This window comes from Raphanus sativus, chromosome 3 (genome assembly GCF_000801105.2).
Source record: "Raphanus sativus cultivar WK10039 chromosome 3, ASM80110v3, whole genome shotgun sequence".
Classification (NCBI taxonomy): Eukaryota; Viridiplantae; Streptophyta; class Magnoliopsida; order Brassicales; family Brassicaceae; genus Raphanus; species Raphanus sativus.
The window spans coordinates 5182039-5205124 of NC_079513.1; the positions used below are offsets into that span (position 1 = coordinate 5182039).

Sequence of the window (23086 nt, forward strand, 5' to 3'; positions counted from 1 at the left end):
ATTTTTATGATTCGCTTGACTGCATTCAAGTGAGACTCTTTTGGGCAAGCTTGGTACCGGGCACAGATACCCACACTTAAGCATAGGTCAGGGCGACTTGCAGTGAGGTACAGAAGACTTCCGATCATTGCCCTGTATAGCTTTTCATCAACTGGTTTACCCTCTTCATCACGAGAGAGTTTGGTTGTAGTGCTCATCGGAGTGTTGGCAATTTTGCTTGTCTGCATTCCAAATCGCTTGATGAGATTCTTGGCATAAGTGCTCTGGGAGACAGTGATCCTATCATCAAGCTGCTTGATTTGTAGGCCAAGAAAATAACTCAGTTCACCAACCATACTCATTTCAAACTCCTTAGTCATAGTTTTGACAAAGTCATCCACCATAGGCATCGATGTACTTCCAAAGATTATGTCATCCACATACACTTGGACAATCATGATGTCTCTTCCCTTTCTCCAATGAACAGCGTCTTATCAACACCTCCTCTCTGAAAACCAGTTTCAACAAGGAAGTCCGTCAAGCGTTCATACCAAGCTCTGGGTGCTTGCTTAAGTCCGTACAAGGCTTTCTTAAGCTTGTATACATGATCAGGGAAGTGAGGGTCTTCAAATCCTTTTGGCTGTGTCACATATACTTCTTCTTGTAGAACCCCATTCAGAAAGCACTCTTCACGTCCATTTGATATAGCTTGATGCGAAGGTTACAAGCCATTCCAATTAGCAATCTGATCGATTCAAGACGTGCCACTGGTGCAAAGGTTTCATCAAAGTCAACACCTTCAACTTGCGTGTATCCTTGCCCTACCAGTCGTGACTTGTTCTTGATGACATTCCCTTCTTCATCAGTCTTATTCTTATGTATCCACTTAGTGCCAATGATGTTCACACCTTCTGGTCTGGGAACGAGCTCCCACACTTGCAAGCGAACAAATTGTTCAAGTTCCTGATGCATTGACTCTGTCCAGTATTCATCATCTAATGCCTCCTGTAGAGTCTTAGGCTCGATTTGAGATACAAAGCATTCCAGTTTATTCATCTTGACAGTGAAGCATGCAAGTCTGACCATCTCCTTGAAATCGATTTGTTTCTTCCTAGTAACTCTCTCATCATAGATCCCTCCAATCACATCATCTGGGGAATGATTCTTATGCACTCTGCCTTGGTCCAGTTTTACTTCTAATCTTTCTTGATCATCTTCATCCTCAGATTCATCTTTGATCTGCGCGGTTGTTGGACTGGATTTGCTCGGCTGTGTAGCACAATCAATAGGCTGAGTTACTTGAGTTTGGTAGAAACCAATACTGTCATCAAACACAACATTCACTTTATCCCCAATGAACTTAGTACGATGATTGTATACTCTGTAGGCAGAGCTGTTCGTAGAGCAACCCAGGAACATCCCAACATCACTCTTTGCATCAAATTTGCCCAGATGATCCTTGTCATTTAAGATGTAGCAGAGGCATCCGAATACATGCAGATGGCTCAAGTTCGGAGTCTTTCCTTTGAAGAGCTCGTACGGAGTAGTCTTTGTGTTCGGCTTCACGTAAACTCGATTTATGATATAGCAAGCTGTACCAATTGCTTCTGCCCAAAAGTTGGATGGTACATTGTTACCACACAGCATGGCTCTAGCCATTTCTTGAAGTGTTCGGTTCTTCCTTTCCACAACACCATTTTGTTGGGGGGTTCTCGGAGCTGCATACTGATGTCTAATGCCTTGGCTCTGACAGAACAATTCGAACTGCTCATTTTGAAACTCTCCTCCGTGATCACTCTTAATCTGAACGATTCCACCCTTCTCTTGTTTGAGTTGCAATGCGAGCACACGGAAGCTATCAAGAGCATCGGATTTATTTTTTAGAAAGTCAATCCAGGTATACCTAGAGAAGTCATCAACAAGCACAAATATGTATCTCCTCCCTGCGATGCTGTCTGGGGTGATTGGTCCCATCAAATCCATGTGCACAAGTTCCAGAATTTTCTTCGATCTGATTTCTGTAATTTGCTTGTGTTGCACCTTGACTTGCTTTCCTTGACAGCATCCTTTGCATACAGTGGTGGTGTGTTTCTCGAGATCAGGAACACCACGAACCACTTCTGCTTTTACTAATCGAGTCAGACCATTAGTGTTCATGTGTCCCAGCTTCCGATGCCAGAGATCCAATTTTGATTCAGTTGCTGAAAAACATGTAGTCTGAGATGGTTTCCACATGTAACAATTATTTCCAGACCTCACTCCATACAGAACTATGTTTCCATCACCATCTACTGCTCGGCATTCCTTCTTATTAAAAATAACTTCCAATCCTTCGTCACACAATTGACTCACACTTATGAGATTTGCCTTGAGTCCATCCACATAGTACACATTGATGAGTCGTGGGAGATCAGCTCTGTCTGTTACCCCTACACCACGAATTTTAGCTTGAGCACCATCTCCAAAAGTCACTTTTCCACCTTTAATAAGCTCGAGCTTCTCAAGATATTCAAGCTTCCCAGTCATATGTTTTGAACATCCACTGTCAAAGTACCATGGTAACTCTTCTGGAGCATCAGCATCAGCACTCGTATAGGCTACGTTGCTTAGAAACTCTTTCTCATGAAAAGTACTTGAGAAGTTACAGGACAATGTGATTTCCTCCTGAAGATGTGACTCATTCATTTGATTGTGTGGCACAACCGGCATTTTTTCCTTGTAATTTGGGTACAAGTCACGTTTAGCAATCCATACTCCACCATATATAGTCGGTTCCACATAGCACAGATTCATTCTCCAAGCACGTTGATACTGATTCTGACGAAAGTAGCAATATCTGACGTGATGACCAAGTTTTCCACAGAAGTGACACCCATTCCTTCTCCTTGGATTATGTGTTTTACGTTTGACTTCATCATTACTGACAACAGCTTTGCCTTTCTCTTGCTTAGTCACCTTGATTTCGTTAACTGCTTCCTTCACAAAGATTGGTTTCTCAGAGGAAGTTTTGGAGGCAGATCCTTGAAATCCTAGTCCACGGTTAGTACTCGGACACTGTCCAATGGTTAGGAGATGATCCAGAGTTGATGTTCCCACGGAGAGCATTCTGATCTGCTTATGATTCTCAGCTAGCTGACTTTCAAGTAACTTGCTTTTGTCCATCTCCTTCTCAAGTAGCTCACTCAGTTGACCTACTTTCATCTCGAACAGTTTCTGAATTCGTTCCTGTTCAGCCATGGCTCGTTTGACCGATAGTAGCTCTTGATCAGATTCCTTCAGCGGGGAGAGAGGTAAAGTTTGGTTCCCTGGCTTTTCCAACTCCAGGATATTAACTTGAGCTTTCAGCATTGCTTTATCTTTCAGCAATTGCAGATTCTCATGACTCAGTTCAGCAAACTGATTAAACAGTGTCTTATACTCTGTTTCAAGGTCGTGATTCAGCTCATCCTCATCTTCTCTATCTACTGCACTGGCTTCTGTCGTGCTAGTCAAATCAACATCTTGTCCTATTAGAGCCATGAAGTTTAAGTGAAGCTCTTCTCCATCACTTTCACTGTCTGAATCTGTGTCACTGAAACTCATTAAGGATTTTTCTTTCTTTAGGTTGTTAGGGCACTCACTACGAGTGTGACCATAGCCTTTGCACTCAATACACTTCAGCTCCTTACGCTTGGTGAGAGGGCATTCGTTGCGAAAGTGTCCATACCCCTCACATTCATGACACTGTAACTCCTTTTTCTTGGAGTTTCTAGATGCATCTTGTCTGGAACCACGATCTGATTCATTCTTCTGGAAACGACCACTTGATCTACTCCCTCCTTTCTCCATTCTCTTGACAAACTTGTTGAAGTTACGTGCCATTAAACCAAGATTCTCTTCAATCTTAGCAACCCTGTCCTCCTCCTTTGATTCAGCAGCAAACGCAATACTCTTCTGGGTATCAGTGAGTCTGTCAGTTTTCTCAAGGTCATGTACCTTTAGAATCCCTGAGAGTTGATCAAACTTCATCTCGTCAGTGTCCACAGCGATGTTTAGCACTGCTTTGTAGGCTTCAAACCGAGGTGGTAAGCATCTTAGTAACTTCTTCACAAGATCTTTCTCTTCGTACTTTTTGCCCAAAACAGAGGATTCACTAGCCAGTTCACTGAGTTTGGATATGAAACCATCAATTGGTTCATCATCACCCATTCGTAGATTCTCAAACCTGGATGCAAGGTGATCAATTCTGGTCCTTCGAACACTGGTGTTACCTTCAAAGTGATTTATCAAGGTGTCCCATGCTTCTTTTGCTGATTCACAACCTTGAATGATCTTGAATTGATCGAGATCAACTGCAGAAAATATGGCAGTGAGCGCCTTTGAGTTAAACTTTGACGCGGCCTTTTCAGAGTCAGTCCACTTATCTTTCTGTTTAGGACCTAAGGAGTTGTCCTCCATCAGCACAGTAGGAGCTGACCACCCATCTTCAACTGCAGTCCAAGCATCTTCATCGATACCCCTGATTATGTGACGCATCCTAGCCTTCCAATGTCCGAAATTCCCTCCATCCAGAATGATAGGCTTATGCAGCGTGATTAGTTCCTTCATCGTGTCCATGAAACTCGCAGGATCTCAACCTGTTAGTAGTATATGATACCACAGAGGTTTCCCGCTCTGATACCAAATGAAAGTTCAGAGACAACCAGTAAAGGAACACAAAACACAATTCAAGAACACTTTCCTTGATTATTAGAAACCTTTTAAACAATCTTCCTAGATCTGTTTAATCCGAATTACTCTCAGTCACAGACGACTAGAGACGGACCAATTTCTAATATGAATGACACAATCGAGCTGCTCAACACAAGGCACTCGATCGTCTAACTCTTGACAAGAACACCCTCTTGCTCAAGCTTTTACAATAACGTGCTTAACCTAGATATGCCCTAGACAATCTAGTTAAGTAGTCCTTACCGAATATTCTATTTTCCTAATATCTCGGTGAATCCAAATCTTCCATTATTCTCTCAACTTGATGTGCAAGTTATATCTTGGAATCTAATGAGTATCGCCACGTCATCTTTCCATAACTCTGCGACATCTGCGTGTAACACACAAGATCCTTTGTGTAAAACGTCGTCGCTCTGATTCTCCCAACACTTGGCTCTTTTCTTGATCTTACATGAGTTTCATCGTATACTATGTCGGAGGCGGGTTTTACTCCCCTCCAAATTCGATTCAAGAAGCCGTTTCAATATCACAAAGGCCCGATAAGACGAAAATAGGCACACGAAGCATGACGTCTCATCCCGAGCTACAAGGCTAGTCAGCGCCGAGATAACACGGTCAAACCAAAATGAAAAACAGACCAGGGCAGTAAATGCGTCTTAATGGCACTAATTCTTACATGATAATTATCGCACAATAGGAAGCCTTAAATCTGAACAATTCAAAAATTCGCATCTGATCATGATATGAGTTTATTTTTCCTTAAATAACAAAGAGGATTAAAGGACTATTCTTCATGCTTATAAGAAATCTACAAAAAGTTTGTTCAAAAAAAAAAAATATCTACAAATCAATTACAAGGGATGCCACATTAGGAGAATGCAGATAATATACAGCTATAGACATATCACAATATGCTTTTCTGCAATCATTTTCTTGGTAACTGAAAAGTTACAGGTCTTAGATCCACAATCGCCTCGGGAAAGTGACCAGAGCAAGATTAATTGGTCCCGATCCCCCCCACCCCCACCCCCTTAATGGTAGGATTTGAACCTAAAAATTATATGATCAATGAACAGACTTCTCTTTCTCACTTTCTCTCCTCCACGAACGGAGCTAATGCCGTCCTTTTCTCTTCATGTTTCTCCTTTTGGTTATAAGTCTTCTAAGTGATAATCTCCCCCACAGATTAACGTTAAACTTTTCCATCAGATGAAAAAGAGCTTGGTTTGGAATGAGTATTTAGAGAAGAAGTAGAAGATGATTTGCTGATAGAGTTGGTGCCTTTGGAAGGAGAAGAAGAGGGTAGTGGAAGCTTCTTTGGGAGCATTTGTTCCCAGTGGACTTGAGGGAACCTTGAAGCATCTGAGACGAGTAGAAGAAGTGAGACAAGAGCCAAGAACATGCACTTTTGTCTGCAGAAAACAAACGATGCCATCTTAACCGTACGTGTGAATGTGATTGAAGATGATCAAGTGATTAGAGAGAGAGAAGGAAAGATGATTATGTATAAGAGAGGACACACGACCAGTATCATGAAGAAGCGGCCTAGGTGTTTGGTCTAGGAAAGATGATGTCAATTAGCCGACAAGACGGACCACTTTTCATTTCTTTTCTCTAGTTTTAAAGTTTCTTACACGTATGGCCTATGAGTATGTTTATTTTTACACTAAGATTAGTGTCTTTTGAAGGCTGAGGAGAGCTGATAATATTCTTTTAGTCAAACAATCATGACAGCACGAGTGTTGTTTTTCTAATACATAGCTAAATAAATTCTTGGAGAGAGAATAAAAAGATTTTTGAGAAGTGAAAGAAAGGTCTTATAAATGGCGCACCTTTGACACTTTTGTATCCTCTTCAGCCAACAGTGGCGCAATTGAAAATTCCTTATATTCGTTATTTATGGGTGATTAAAAATACATATACACCTGTGATGTATATTCAATAAGTTTATGCGTGCTATATGTGGTTGTTGACAACTAACGTTGCCTCCCCCCCCTCTCTCCCTCCCTTTTCCTTTTGAACGATCAACTAACATCACCTTTATTGATTAACTTAAAGTTTAGGCAGTTTAGGCAACTCCTTTGGACGATCAAAAGACATCTCATGCACCAAAAGTATTATAATAAGGAAAAATAGAAAATTAAAAAAGATACACTCTCAAATTTTGTTTGTTTCTTAAGAAATTTTGATAGTTTTGGTCATTTTAGATATGTTTTATCCTTTTGTCATGGAAAAATAATAAACTAAATCTTAAAAATATAAAAATATAAATATAATTAGAAACATTAGTATGACTATTTATATGTTTAAAATTCTTCATAAAATAATAGGATCATATTTTATTTCATGTTCTAGCTGGTGATAGAATAATTATTCTGACCATCTACTTAGTATAGAAATCATATGCTAAGTTTTATAAATAGATCTATCATGGATATATAACACAATTTTCTTGTATATTCTAGAGTAGAATTCATTATGTTATATTCTAGCAAGATGTCAGTAGTCTAACTTAAAATTTATTACAACTTATAGCCATGACTCTACGATCTATTTTTTCCTATTTATGTGTCATATAATTTGATCTGACTTTTACCTTATATTACTTCTACAGAAGAATAAACTTTATATCCAACTCTACAATGTTCTGCAGAACGTATGATACATATTATAACCAAATCACGTAAATATAGAAACTTTCATATTTTCAGTTAATATATTTCCTAAATATATACTAAATATCTCATAATATATTCTCTCCCACTTTTTCCTTTTGTTTTAGAGATATTTAGTTGGATAACCAAAAAAGAATAAATAATTAGGTATTGATGCAAGAAAAAAGTTATTTAGGTTGTAGGAGATGTGAACCAAAGTGAAGTTACAATTTTGTCCACTCGCTCCTTCCTCTCTTCTATTCTTTCTCTGAAACTTTCTCGAGAAAATTATATTCTCTGTAGAAAAAAAAACAATCACATTCATTTTTTTCTCGCCGCGAGATCCCCATCTCTCCATTCCCGTCGATGCATTGATCAGCGCATGTGATCATATTATCTCCTCTGTTAGTTTCTACCTTGCTAAGCCATTGTTCTTGATTTCTCTTTTTTTTTCATAGAATCCACAGAGAAAGTTTGAGACTTTAAGCGATTTTCTTATTATAATCTCATCATCACACAATGTTGAAGCATATTAAACATGACTTCCTACACGACACTGTCGCCGATAAGCTTCGCCGCAGATCATTGCATTTCGAAAACAATAAACAAGATAATGCCGATCATCGTGGATGGCCGATCACTCCGCTTCAGACACCTCTGAGTGGACTCACTTCCGTGGCAACCACCACCAGCACCGATGTATTTTTTTGCGCGTATTGGAGAGGGTAAAGTGATAAAAGTGGTGAAGCAGAAAAGAAGGAGAAGGAGACTTGGACGAGAGAAACTTTGCACATTGGTCCCAACTAGCAACCTTCTTGTAAAGATAGAAAGTTTAGGGATTTTGAATCTGGAAAAAGGGGAGTAGAAGGGAGAGATCGATGAAAGACAGTAAGGGCATTATTGGGATTTTTTAAATAGAAACAATATACATACCACATACCTAAATAATCTTTATTCTGTGTATATAGGATGCAATTACTCTTTGTTTTACCTTTCTAATATTAAAACAACTCTTGTTATTATTAATTCATATCAATTGATTAATTTTAGGGATATTATGGAATTAATAGAAATCTAAATTATATTTTCCTAAATAATCTTCTAAGAATCCTATTGAGACACAAACCTAAGTTCAAAGTCTCTCTTTTTCCAATTTTCCCTAATAATTAGTTAATGTAGATCCTCAAATCCACATTAGAAATTTGATATTGTTAATTTAGGGAAGAAATAATTTGTGGGCACAAAATCATTAGGACACAACGATTTAATCAGATTCAAGTTGATGGAAAATAGATTGTATTGATACATAATGAGTTAACAGACGTTTAGTTGTTGATCGAGTTTAACAGTTGACTATTCATGTTTCTTAAACGGCCGAGTCAACAAAATATGAGAGCTAAAATAACCAATAATTAAAAATTGAGGAACTTTTTGGCTCAAACACGAGGTGAAGACTTTTTGGCTTTAATTTGAAAGTTCGGAGTTTTAATGGTCGTTTTATCATTTTAGATATATATATTTTGTGTGTTGTGTCTTAAATTCAAATAACACTACATATTCAAATTAATGTTTATTAGTTAAACATAAAATTTTATTTTTGATTTTTTATCTATTTTGAAGACATTTTGACATTTTTGGATATGCATATTTTTCAGATTTGAAAACAATATTTCAGACTTCGAAATTTATTAGAAGAGTTCATTAAAGTTTACTAAACTGTAATGCACTAGTAGGCTTCTAGAGAAATACGCTAGCAAATTTTTAAAATTAGTAAGATTTTATTTTTCATCAATGACTTTTGTGCATTTTTGCACCAAGTCCGAATAATATTATATATTCAATTCAATTTTATTGATAAAATTTTATTTTTATCTGAAATTATTAAAATATAAATTAAAATTATACCATCAACTGTAGACTATGAAATATTATCTGCTGTACAATTTTTAAATAAATTTAAAATTTACTTAAAATTATTAAAAACCTTTCATATATAAACATAAAAATATCTTAAAACTTCATAAATTTTGAAATGTAAATATAAATTATAACTTATTTTATCAACTATATAGCACACAGTGGTTATGTTTCATTAAAAAGGTGAAAATACAATTATATATGTATGGTTAATTAATCTAAATTTAGAGTTAAGATTTGATGGATGATGTTTAGGATTTTTAAAAAAACTAATATTTAAATTTTTTAAAAAGTTTAAAAATCGGGCTTCAAAATAAAAAAAAGTTTGGATTGATTTTTTTTAGATTCTTTTTATAATTTTTATAATTTTTATAATTTTTTATTTTTTATTTAAATATGTTTATATTTATATATCTATAAATAAGGATATAAGAATATCTTATATCATGCCCTTTTTCAAAAAAAAAAAAGAATATCTTATATCTTTTGTTTTATCAGAAAGGAAACTTCATTAGACATTACTGGGCACCAGAGAGGGTAATGTCAGAAACCTGTCAGAGCTGATTGGCCAAAGAGTCTGCCATCTCTTATATCTTTAATAAAAAAAAATTAGGTAAAAACCCCTATTTTAGAATTTTTTGGGGAAATTTACCCAATAAACTATAAAATATTGTTTTTGGCAAAGAAATAGTTGAATATAAACAAGGAGTTAGTCACACGCTCGTGGAAAGGGTCTTTACAAAAATGTCAGAAGGGGAGTTATCAAACAATAAAATATTGTTGCTTACATAAATTTTCAGTAAAAAGTAAATATTTAAAACATTTTACACATAGAAACATCAAAAATTCTCTTATACTTCGCACATTTTAAAATAGGTGGAATAGTTTAAAACAGTGTTTAGTACTTTCATTTATTTTCTTTGTTTGTTTTAATATTAATTGCATCTATTTTAGTATGGTTCGTTCATTCTCGAGTTAGCTTCCAATTTAGTCATTCAGGTTTAGACATATATAGTTTACTTGAGCTAATTGCTTTACATTCTAATAATTAAAAATTCTTTCTGTATCTTTATATTACGCATTTGCATCCAGAGAATTCAAACGAAGATTTTTATATATAAAATAAAAATTTCAAAGATTTTTTAGAATTTTCTAATACATAATAAACCCACCTAGCCAAAAAACTATAAAGATAGAGATGAAACATATTATAGGCACCATCCACCTACGTGTAAGATACCGATGCTAATCCGTTGGCTACTCCGATTCTAAACTTAGAAAATCAACACAATATTGCTTTTTTCTTAGTCGCTTCTACCCTCAAAAGTATTCAGCATCCACGCCGATTGTTTAGACTCCAAAAAAGCTCACATAAATTAGAAATTAGTCGTTGTTGAAACATTTTCTATGAGCAAGCTTCAATTCTGCATAAACTGAGCTATATCATGAAGATAAACACATGCAAATCATGAAACTTTATCTTGTGAGAAAACTTTGCTCATCATCTAAAAGCAAAAATTAACTTCTTCGGAGATAGAGATCAAGGATTACCAACAATAAAAAGAATCAGTTTTGATAGAACAGATAGGATTTTGGAGATAAAAGAAAGAGAAAAAGCTTTAGAAATTTATTCAAATCACCAAGCGAAAAGCTAATCCGACAAAGCAGAAAAAATCGACCTTAACAAATCAAAAACATAAACAAACAAGAACATCTGATCTATAAATCAGAAGATCATTAATGTTCATGTCTTCACCTTCTCTGTAAAGGATTCGAGTGAGGAAAAGGAGAATAGAGAGAAAACTAACCTCTTTAGAGGAAGACTCTAATAGTATACTTTTTAATGTATAATAGGAAAACCTTCTTGGTCCAGTGCTTTGATCAAAAGTTTATTAATGATTTTACATCAAGATCTGAGTTTTAATTATCAGAAAAGAAGAATCATTTAGAATATTAGAGAAAAAACTTAGAAAAGATCTTGAGTATGACGCTAAAGTATCGTCATGAATGAATCTCGTAGGATGACAAGATAATACATTCATGCGTAAATTTTCATAAGACAGCTATCGTCAGCTGTAATAATATTATATAATATAATGGCTATAATTTGTAATAGTATAACTAAATAGTGTTAAAAAGTACTCTAATGGATTTTCAAATACTAACATGGGTTATTTTGTGATCGTTATATAGAAAAATTTAATAAAATGACTATGCCTTGAAAACGGTGTCAATCTGTGATACAAATAGACAACACAATCCTTCATGCACATGTGCTTGAATATAATAGACACAACAATAACATACTATTGTATTTATTCTATCAATATAGAATAGATTGTGGGAAAACAAGATTATAAGTATATAAAAAGAGTTTGATTTCCTTAGTATTATAACTATATCAATAAGATATAGGAGTGAAAAGTAAGCAAATAGAAAGGAGTAAAGAAGAGTAAGAAAAATAAATGGAGGAAAATGAGGAGAAAAAAACGAAAAAGAGGAAATAGAAGACTAAAGAAAAAAATGAATAATGATAAGTGAAGAGGAAGAAAAAATGAATGTAGAAGTAGTCGGAAAAAGTGAGAATAAACATTTATTACAAAAGCATTTAGAATAGCATTTACAAGATACTAATGTTCTCCAAATGCTCTTTGCTCAATGCTTTCTTATAGAGCTTTTGGTAGAGCATTTACATTTAGAATATATAAAAATTTAAAAATATTTTGTCAAAAAAAAATATATATAATTAATTTATTTTTATTTAATAATATAAAAATTATGTTTATAATAAAAACTAATTTAAAAAAATAAAATTAAAATTAAATATTTTTAACTTTTTTAAAATAAAAATATATTCAAATTTAAAAAATATAATTTATATAATTACACATATCATTCAATATTTTCAATAAAAACATTACATAGCGTAATATATATATTTATACTATATATTATAAAATAAACATATCGATATTATTTAGAAATAAATAAATTATATATTAATTTTTATGATAATATTAACATATGAATCATTTACTGCTCTACCAATTAATAAATAATGATAAATACATATATATATATATATATATATATATATATATATATATTACATAATCTATTTACTTTATTTAATAATATTCAAAAATATTTTATATTCAAATAAATTTATATTTTAAAATTTTTGCATTTATTTTTTAAATAATAATATTTCACATTTAAAAAATAATTTAATATATGTTATTAAATAAAATTAATTATTTTTAGTAACAATAATATTATAATTATATATAATATATATATATATATATAATATAAATATTATAATTTAATATATACTATTTTAAAATAAATATATTATATACTAAATTTTATAACAATTTTAAAATTGTATAATGCTACTATTCTATCACTCATCTTATTAATATTTTTAATGAGAGCATGCAGCTTCTGTAACATATTGCTTCTACGGCATATTGTTTTACAATATACTGCTACTACTTCTTCGTAAGCTGTACCAATCGAGGTCTAAGTTTGATTGGTGTTAAAGCTTTCATGGCTTTAAAAAACTAAAAAGCCTTTAAAATCTAAATTTTACCAATTAGACTTTTCACGGTATTTGTCATTCTAAGTGGCTAAAATCACTTTAAGTTTCTCTCTCTTATTTCATGTTATATTTTATAAAGTCAATTAAACGTGATTTTTGCAATATTTTTTTTCTTTTTATTCATAAACTATTAATTCTTTTTATCCCACAATAACTATGCAACTTTTTACAAATATCTACTAATTCTATTATAAATATTTTTAGTCAATAATTTTTTTATTATTCTTGTTCTTCTAAAATCCATATTGCATTATCTTTGATGTCATATATATGTATTTATTTATTTATTTATTTCATTATTAATATATTTTAATATCATTAAAAGAAATATTAAAGTAATGTTCACATATTCTATATTTCAAACTATTAATATTATATATATATATATATATATATATATATATATATATATATATACACACATTTAAACTACCAATTAAAGTTTGTAAAGCCAAAATTTCTACGGGCATAATCTTAAAGCTAAAACCTAAAACGAAAGTCGTTTCCAATCTGAGCCTAAATTGTTCACCAAAATCTATAACACTACTAAAAGAAGGATATCAAGCTCCTTGAGCCTGTCCAATAGGATTTAAGTAACTGTCCACGTCATTTCATTTGCGATCTATCATGTTTTGGGCTTATATTTTTACGGCTCTTTCTGATTTCACGGCTGTTAGTCCATGTGAGTCTCCATTCTCCACGCTGTGTTGTCGTAACCCTATCTTCTTCATCGCTTACCTTTCGACTCCCACCCCTTCCATTTCTCATCTCTCCCAATCCGTTTCAAGGATTAACTTCACCGCAATTTCTCAACTTCATCTCTCTCAAGGCCGATGGACCCTAATTTTTCTGTATCGAAGAAATGAGCTCTCTCTCTCTTTCGTACGCCGATGAATCTTTGACGTCTTATCTTCCTTTCACCATCTGAAACGGTCCGGCGTCGTGTTTACTCCATTGATTCACTCCCCCCCCCACGATGTCTTCTTCAATGATTTGTTCCGATCTACAAGCCGGTGTTTTTATGTATAAATATATGTGATTATTTCTCTTCTTGGACTCCATCTTTGAGCTTGCTTGATTGATCATGATAAACTATTGTTTCGTTAATTTGTTTTTACATTGTATCTTAGGGGCAGAGAGTATGTGAGAGCAATAGATAGTGAGAGAGGAGATAATGAATGGTGGTGATGAGATCAGAGCTTCGTCGTTTTAGATCGGAGATTCTCAGTTCAGGCGAAGAAGTTCGAGAAGGTGTCTTCTCATCGATTCACTTTCCTGTATTTTTATCTGCATCTCTGTTTGCTTCCTTTTCAATTTATTTTATTTTATTTTATGTTAGTGGTTTCTGTTTGCAAATCTATGCTCTGTGATTACAATTAAAAAAAATTTGCTCAGACATATGTGTGTGTTTATTGTAATTATCAACAGGCTGTACTGCTTACAACCAAGGGACTGGACGAGGAACGTCTGTGTTAGAATTGGTTGCTGCTTTTAAAAAAGCTTCTCGCAAGGTAAACATAGCGCTGAATGAAATTAAAATATCTCTTGAATGTTTCTGTGGTATAAAGTTGGTTGAAACAAATAACATATTTTGCAGAAAATACCTATCAAGCTTTGTCCGAGAAGGGCAGGAGATGCAACTGCAGTTTATGCTTCAACAGAGAGAACTGAGAAAGAACTTGGCTGGAAGTAAGTTAAACTCTTTCACCATTGACGTTTTGGTTTTAAACTGTTGATTGCGTCATCTGATTTGGTACTTTCCTCGAACCCATCGAAGTTAGATCTTTATTTTCCTCACTGCAACAGAAAAAAAAACAATGTCGAGAAGATACGGCTGAGTGCAAAAACCTAGATTACAGAGTTGTAAATGAAAGTATTTTAATGGGCCTGAGAACATTTTTTGGCTTACTATAAAGCTTATCTACCTATCTATCTAAATTCAATCACAAGATAAGTATATGGCCGTAACTCCATTTTATTGTTATCAAATCTGATGAGGTGTTCTGTACTGGTAGAATTACATGGTAATGGAGTTTTTCCTCTTTGCGAAGGCTGATTAAAATTCAATTTCATTACATATTCTCATATCATTGTTTTCCTTAGGAAGTGATCATATATGTGTATTCAACTTACCCAATTCTTCTTTTTGTTTTCGTTAGGTAGATTGTCTTTTATTCAACTGAGCCAAGTGTTTCACGAAAATCAAAGGTGGCTTGAGGTACTTCAGGTGAAATATATTTTAAGAAATATTATTCTCTTTTTCTCTACTCACTTTTTTCACCAGATCATGCTTTCTGTTCACTTAAGCTTTTGTTTGCAGTTCTTTCAGTGAGTGTCAACCTCCACATGAGAAACAGAGGATGCAACTTAACAGAGAACTGGGTTTAGGTCCAAGACGGATCAAGTTTTGGTTTCAGAACCGAAGAATACAGAATAAGGTTTTCAACGTCTTACTTTCTCTCTTCCTCGCTTAGTCTCTTCTCCAATAAAAAAGAAAGAGAAGTCCTTAGTTTTGCTTCACCGTCGTCTCTTCTTGCAGGCACAACAAGAAAGAGTTGATAGTTGTGCACTCAAGGAAGAGAATGATTGGATTCATTGCGAAAACATTGCCATTCGAGAAGCTCACAAACACACCATTTGCCACAACTGTGGTGATGCTCCTGTTCATGACGACTCTTTGATGAACAGAAGCTTTGAATCTAAAATGCTTCTAGCTTTTTCTTTACCATCTCATGTTCAAAACAATGATACTTTGTTCATAGAGAAGCTCCTCTCAGGCTGTCCTGTTCTTGAAGATTTCACGGTGTGTAGGGTTTTTGATGACAGTGTACCTGTTCAGCGTGTGAGATCTCAGTGTCTTAAGAGGTTTTGTGTAAAGTTTGGCCGTCAAAGAAGAATTTTTGGTAAAGAGTATGCGGTTGGTGCCAGTCTAATGAGAACTGTTAGTATAAAATCTTTTTTACTATTTTTTACTATATGTTGTTGAGACCTCACAAGAAAAGTAAGAAAATATGAGGAAACCATAAGAGTAAATAAACTAATACAACACTAAGCAACAATATGGCAACAAACATTTTTTTATTTCTGTTCAAACAAAAAGAACGAAAAGTTTAAAAACAAAATAATCTATTAAGTTTAACAAATACAATAAAATATTAAAGTTAACTAATAAAATATTAAAGTTAACTACAAGTAACAAAAAAACTAATCCTCCAAATGATTAAAAAGTTAAATCAGAAATAAAAATCAATGATGCGATATCAAATTAGAATGTGAAATTAATACAAAACAGTGAAATGAATTTATAAAAATGAAAAATATGAAAATAAATATGAAAATAATGGTTTTGGATCATAATTTTGGACCGAAAATATATTCTAAATTCCCCTAAAAATTAAACAGATGCATTAATCTTTAATATTGTAAAAAAATAAGGAAACATTAAGTTAGAAAGTATATAACCATTACGAAAGATAATAATTGTAATAAATACTCCCCTGTTTCCAAATGTAAGTAGTTCTAGCAAAAATAATTTGTTTCACAATATAAGTACTTTACATATTCCAATGCACTTTTTTAATTATTGGATATTTACGCTTTTAGGCAAAACTATTTATATACTGAAACGAAAGGAGTATTATTTAAGAGTAAAAGTTAAATAAGTTGTGAATATCTATTGAGAGTATCTTGGTTATTTATTATGCTGAATTTTAATCTAGAATAATATTTTAACTATAGTTAGCTCCGAAATTGTCTTAACCAAATTATATATAATTCATATTAAAATATTATTCAAAATCTTGCATGAAAGAAACAAAATACAATGGTAGAAAAAAACTAAAATAATATAACTAAAACAAACAACATAATAGAAAATCCCACGACATCATGAAATACCTTACCACTTAAATTATTTGTTGGTTTCTTTTTAGGCTATACTAATTATGTATCCAAATTTGATTTGGACCATATACAATAAGAGAATTTTTTCCTATAACCACCAAAAACTTAAAATTAAGAGACTAACAATTCTTCCACTTCTTTCTCTTCTCTTAGCTTCATATATCTCTCTAGACAAAAAGTTCTATTGTAAGTTCAGACATTATTTTGCTACCATCTTAATAACGATAACATAACCCATCAATGTAAATTTTGAAATCTATAAAAAAATACACACTTTTAAATATTTGAACCATATATATTAACAGTACATCAAATTCTTCATAAATAATCTTTATAACTAACAATACATCAAATAGTTATGGCTTTCCGTTAAAAAATAGTTGCGAATTCATTATTTTCAAATTTTGTGGATATGGATTTAAAGAAACATGAAAACAACATAAATTTATTTGTCTCAAATATAATAACACATCTATATATAACCTAACATGTTATTTATAAATATTAAACAGTAACAATTAATATCATACTTTATGCTACTTGCTTTTTTCTAAGATAATAAATTGACTTTTCTTATTCGAATTATATCTAGAATATGTATTATTCGCATTTGTATGTTGTTCCAATTAAAAAAATGTGTGTATCTATATTTAGGTTCATATATTTATGTGTGTACCTTATCCGACTGATTTTGATTATGTGTAGAGTCAGAACGTTGTTAATTATTGTTCAAAAATGAAAAAAAGCTTTAAATAAATTTTAAATAATATATAATTACTTATGGATACAAAAAACTTTCCATGTAAAATTAGTATTTTTTCTTGACTCATCCATAAAAAATTAGATAAATTGACCAAAAATTATATTTTCACCATTTTTTCATCATAAACCACTAAACATCGAACATTTTCCGCGCGTAGCGCGGACATTGCATCTCGTGTTTTATAATTGCATCCCAACCAATAACTTCCAATGTTTAAAAAAAAAAAATTGTTTAAATTATTCAATATTAAAAATACGTTAAGAAACTCAACAAGTGGTTTTCGTTTAATTGAATGGTTTTCCAACTCAGAAAGACAAAAAAAAGAAGACTAAAACCCGAAGAAAGAGCAAAATCGCCGTCGTGTAAAGAAAGATGAGGAGAGCCCACCGATGCGTCATCCAATCCGAGAGCAGCGAGAGCGGATCCGAATCCGATTCCGACACTGCGATGCGCTGCATCTCGTGTCGGGAAGAGTACCACTCTCGCGACGCAGGCACCTGCAAGGAATGCTACGTAGAGGCGGGCGAGACAGAGGAGGAGCTGAAACGCGAGATCGAAGACCTTAAAGCCAAAGTCACTTTCCTTCGCTTGTCATCTTCTCTCGACCACGGTAACAGCTCCTCCAGGTCCTTCACTGATCTTGTTCTCATCGCCTCCGATGACTCCGCCGTTTCACCTCCTGTTCCCGCTCATAAAGCCGTTCTGGTTTGTTCTCTCAACTTCCTTTTTTCTTTTTTTTGGTAGATTAGTTTCATAATCATTTGAAGTTTTGTCTGTTTTTTTTTCTGTTTGAAGTTCAGATATGAATTTATTTAACTCTTAAGTCTTAACCATGAGTTTCAGGAAGAAGTAGAAGTTGCAATCGTATGATATAGTGTTAAGTTAGTAGTCTTTTGCTATTGGCAGTAACTGTGTTAGATCTCTTTTATGTCTTTCTCATTTCTTACCTATCTTCTTGCTGATTTTATGCCCTTTTGTCGGATTCTAAACTGTCTTTCCACGAAAACATGACAAAAGAGTCCGGACGGGCCTGTGGTGGCAACCACCACCCGGGTTCGATTACCCCATGCGGAAACTATCCTGTCTCTTCTGGACACCAAAGCGATACTGGATTCGATCCAGCCCAGGTAAAGCCCTCCCAAGTGAAGCGGACCGCTGCGTGAGAATGAGCCGCGAAACGGGCAACCCCTGAATTATAAAAAAGAAAACATGACAAAAGAAACTGGAATCTTGGCTTGTGTGTTCTTTTTGGGTTTGATTGTCTAATGGTCTTTCACATGTATACAATGAGAACTGTTAGTATTTTGCAAGATACCCTTTGATAGTTGTAGACTTTCGTACTAAAAAAAACGGTGAATATTGCTTGCTGCCAGGTGAGTCGTTCCCCAGTCTTCAAAGCAATGCTAGAGAACGAGATGGAAGAGAGCCGTAGCGGAACAATCAAGATAAGCGACATATCTTACGACACGCTTCGAACATTCGTCTATTATCTCTACACGGCTGAAGCATGCCTCGATGAGCAAATGGCGTGTGATCTTTTGGTCATGTCAGAGAAATACCAAGTGAAACATCTCAAGAGTTACTGCGAGAAGTTTTTGGTAACCAAGCTCAATCCGGACAACTCTCTCATGACCTATGCCTTCGCCCACCAGCACAACGCGAAACACGTGCGTGACGCTGCGTTGTTACAGATCATAGAAAACATGGAGAATGTTACCAAAAGAGAGGAATACATGGAGCTTGTGGAAAAGGAGCCTCGTCTTGTCGTTGAAATCTATGAAGCTTATCTCTCCAAACAGGTTAACACAGCTGCCGGAGGAACTAGCACAAGCAAAACATGTTAACAAGAAGTTGTTCTAGTTTCCTTTTATTCTTTCTGTTAGGTATAGCATGAGTCAGGTCAGCCGAACACTGTCCTGTGAAGCACTAGAAAATTGCTGTATTAAACACTCAAAATTGTTGCAGGAAGCATCTTTATTTCACTTCATCTCTTGTCCCTGATCCTGGTCTTTATTAAAAAAATGTTGTTTTTTATCTTTGAGACGTGGCTTAAATTAGGGTTGGGTTGTTCATGCATGATCTTGTCAGCTTATCTTACAGCTCATAATATCATACATCCCTAAGTATAAAGTATCATTCTTCAAACGATCTGTAGCTCATGTAACACATTGCCGGAAGATAGATTCTCATCAAATTATTTTGTTGGGTTAAATGTATTCTCCCCAAAGTATGATATTTTTAAATCCAATTGTAAAGAAAAAGAAAGTGCTAAAGACGCAAACAACTAAGGGTTATTGAAAAAATGAAAGCAATCATATGAAAAAGACTCTTTAAAATCAAAGGTGGAGGGAACAACACTACTCTCATTCTTCAAACCTCGAACCCAAAACCGCTAACAAAAAACACCAACCCTATGTTATGTTCCCCATTTGTCCTTCCCCCTTCAAGACTTCACAGAGCTCAAAACTTTTATTTTTGGGTCAGACATCAAATCATAAAATCTTCCATTTACCGCCTTCCTCTCCCACCTCTTCTTTGGTATCGGTGGTTGATCATCCTGTAATTGCGAAATCCGCTTGTCCTGTTGGCTGTAGCAGAAAGCGGTTGCAGACGGCTGCTTATGCCAAATGCTCCTAGCGATCCCAGATCCAAGTACCCATCATCATCCATAGAATCATCCGACTCAAGGTCATCATCATAAGAATCAGATTCACCGTTGTAAGGCTCAATAACATAGTCTCCAAAAACCATAGCACCGGGTGTTGACGACATGAGCGTGCTGATTACATCACTCCTCTCCCTCTCAACTTCAAGCTTCTTCCACTTCTCCTCCATCACAGGATCAATCGCTCTCGGTTTAGCTCTCGGGTGAACCTCCTTAACATGTTTCTTGAGCTGCCTATAGCTTCCGGAAAACAAACAGCTGTCGTTCATGCAACCCCTTTTCCTCGAGTTCAGATACTTTCGAGCATCTTTCACCACAGTCCAACCTTTCACCTGACCCCGACAGAGCGGGCACAAGAGCTCCGCAGGTTTACCGCTCTTCTCCTCCTTGGCATAGGCTTTTTTGTACTGCTCTAGACAGTTTGAGAACCGGTTTCCAGTGGCGCACATGTAAGGACGGCAACCTTTGTAGTAAGAAGAGCAAAGGAGGAGAACCGAGTGATGAGGGAACTCAAGACAGACAGGGCATGTTACACCCTTCCAAGCTTTTCCTTTCAGTGACTTCTTCTTCTTCTTATGTGGCTTTTCTTTGCTAATAGTCTTTTTAATATTCTTAAGAGCGTTTGGTCTTTCCCCAGATCGATAGCGGAGACCATCCACATTAACTCTCCCCATCTGTTTGAATAAAGATATTATCAGGTGTATGAAGATAAAAAAATTGAGAAAACACTACAAAAAACTCTTCAAAAGAAATCAACAATTCTATAGAAAGCTAAAATAGTACAGTTTGTTTCTGAAACTCTCACAAAAGGAAAGAAGACAATCTAAGAGGTTCACATCTTTCGACTCAGAAAACTACGTTTAAACACATCTTTCGACTCAGAACTACCGTTTCGGATTCAGAAGAAAACAGAAAGAAAGCAGAAGAGAGATCAAATAGCTTAGGGATCGAGAGTACCCAGACAATCGGGAGCGACGGATTCCGGCGGAAGAAGGGTTGTTTTGTTTACTGGGATTGCGGAGGAGGAGACGCCCTAAGCGGCGGTCTCTACGGTGGTGATATTATTATGATAATCTAACGCCGAGAGGTTTTAGTTCTTTTATAAGGCCAAACTTTTCGGCGTTTATTCTGTGTAGGCCCATTTCAATTTCCTCTGGGCCACTAGGCCTAATACTTCTAATGATAATTTTATTTTACTGCATATTATTATTTGAGAAAGTGAATTTGTTAATTTCTTTTATTTTTATATGATTTTAAGATAAGTCTGTAATTTAATTAATATTATTATTTTAAACTTTATTTTAAAATATGTTTTTTTTTGCAACTTTTTCATATATTAAAAACCACAAAGGCCAATAGAAGATTTAAACAAGATTTGAAATAATCAAATCCAAAGCTAGATATTAGATAAATGATCATCTACCGTCATGTACGTATACTCCAATTTTTCCCACCTAAAATGTTCGATCAAAAGTTCACTGAAACGACAATGCTTAGGAAAATTTCAAGGATTTATTGTCGGAAAACAACGACTCCAATAGATTAACTTGAGCAAAGTGTGGTCACCTTTGTTGATCACCGAAGAAGAGGATAAAACCTTCATTTCAAATAGTTTAGAAAAAAAAGAAAAGAGCAGGAGTTTAGGCCGGAGACTCGTCAGAGGACCACCATAACACGGCGAAGAAACCCTAATTCTTCATTTTCGAAACTAATCTACCCGGGTCGCTTGAAGATTCCAACTCGAAGAAACTTTAGCTCGAAAATTTTTCAATACAACCTGAACGACGAATTGCACATTCAAGTTACAAAGATCAAGAATCACCAACAATCAGTTCAGATCCGAACTAACTCACTCCAGGTTTATAGCTTTCGACATGAAAGGTGACTGAAAAACAGAGAGGAGACAACCGAATAAGTCAGAATTGAAACCGAAACAAATCAGAACTATATACAATTGATCGAAAAAACTATACAAGATTGAACAAAAAAAACAAAAGATAAGAGAGCAGAAGGTGACCAGCGAGGGAAAACATCACCTACCACCAAAACTTCAAAAACAATCTTAGTCTCTTTTAGAGAGAGATGAGAGAAAAGAGTTGGTTACATAATAGGTCACTTTTTGTATTTTGTTCACACTCTAAGACACATTCTACTTGTAGCATACTTTTTCTTGTCGTGTAGTATGTGATTGGACAACAATACCCATATTGAAAACTTTTGCAGAAACTGGTTTGGTCTAGTCATTGTTTCTTAGAATGCATTAATGTATAGGGTTTATTAATAAAAATGTTTTAGTGTTTACCGTTGGATGGCGCATACTTACAATCCAAATGCCAAAATTAAAAATGGGGGTGGGGAAACTGAGCATATATACGACATCAATTTTATGTCTTTTCCAAATGTATTTTGGTTTCTCTCAATATATTTTATTTGTTATTATTTTGTATTATGGTAACTAAATTTGATATATAATATATACAGTTAATTATAATTTTTTTTCTTCTATGTTTTGAGATCCATATGTATATATTTATTTTGATACTTTAATTTTTTATAAAATTTAAAATTGGATTATGTGGACACAACATTGTGGACAATGTGTTGTGGACGGTGCAATTTAAAAAAATGTGTTGTGGACTATGCAATTTGAAAGAATAAGTTATGGATGGTGTGTATGTGGAAGTGTAAGTTGGTTCGTATAGGTGATAAACATGATCTACTAAAACAACTAACCATTTATAACAATAACATTGAAAAGAAAGATATACTAATGTTGTTCCTTTAATGTGGACAGTTTTTTGTGTGGATATGCATACTTTTGTGGATATGCATATTTATATCTTATAGATTCTGTGGACACCGTTTTATGGACATACATATTTCTATAGAGC

General features: G+C 34.3%; 2 protein-coding genes and 1 long non-coding RNA gene across 7 annotated transcripts; 2 read left to right on the forward strand and 1 right to left on the reverse strand.

Annotated features, from left to right (window-relative positions):
- Positions 1–13527: 13527 nt before the first annotated feature.
- On the forward strand, positions 13528–15884 carry LOC108847065 (uncharacterized). 5 transcript variants are annotated; one of them, XR_008943658.1, is made up of 7 exons: positions 13528–13899; positions 14001–14115; positions 14293–14375; positions 14462–14553; positions 15024–15091; positions 15185–15302; positions 15404–15884. It is a non-coding gene; the product is annotated as an uncharacterized LOC108847065 (long non-coding RNA). The 5 variants fall into 5 exon arrangements; XR_008943660.1 differs by having other exon boundaries at positions 13528–13887; positions 13995–14115; positions 15024–15082; XR_008943659.1 differs by having other exon boundaries at positions 13528–13887.
- A 1924-nt stretch (positions 15885–17808) lies between these two features.
- On the forward strand, positions 17809–19561 carry LOC108847960 (BTB/POZ domain-containing protein At4g08455). The gene is made up of 2 exons (XM_018621343.2): positions 17809–18235; positions 18904–19561. Exons 1-2 carry the CDS (start codon positions 17903–17905, stop codon positions 19372–19374), a joined length of 804 nt encoding a protein of 267 aa, XP_018476845.1. The 5' UTR covers positions 17809–17902; the 3' UTR covers positions 19375–19561.
- A 199-nt stretch (positions 19562–19760) lies between these two features.
- Positions 19761–21309, reverse strand: LOC130509868 (uncharacterized). The gene is made up of 2 exons (XM_057006151.1): positions 21153–21309; positions 19761–20869 (listed from the first exon to the last, which is right to left on the reverse strand). Exon 2 carries the CDS (start codon positions 20867–20869, stop codon positions 20039–20041), a length of 831 nt encoding a protein of 276 aa, XP_056862131.1. The 5' UTR covers positions 21153–21309; the 3' UTR covers positions 19761–20038.
- Between the last annotated feature and the right edge of the window lie 1777 nt (positions 21310–23086).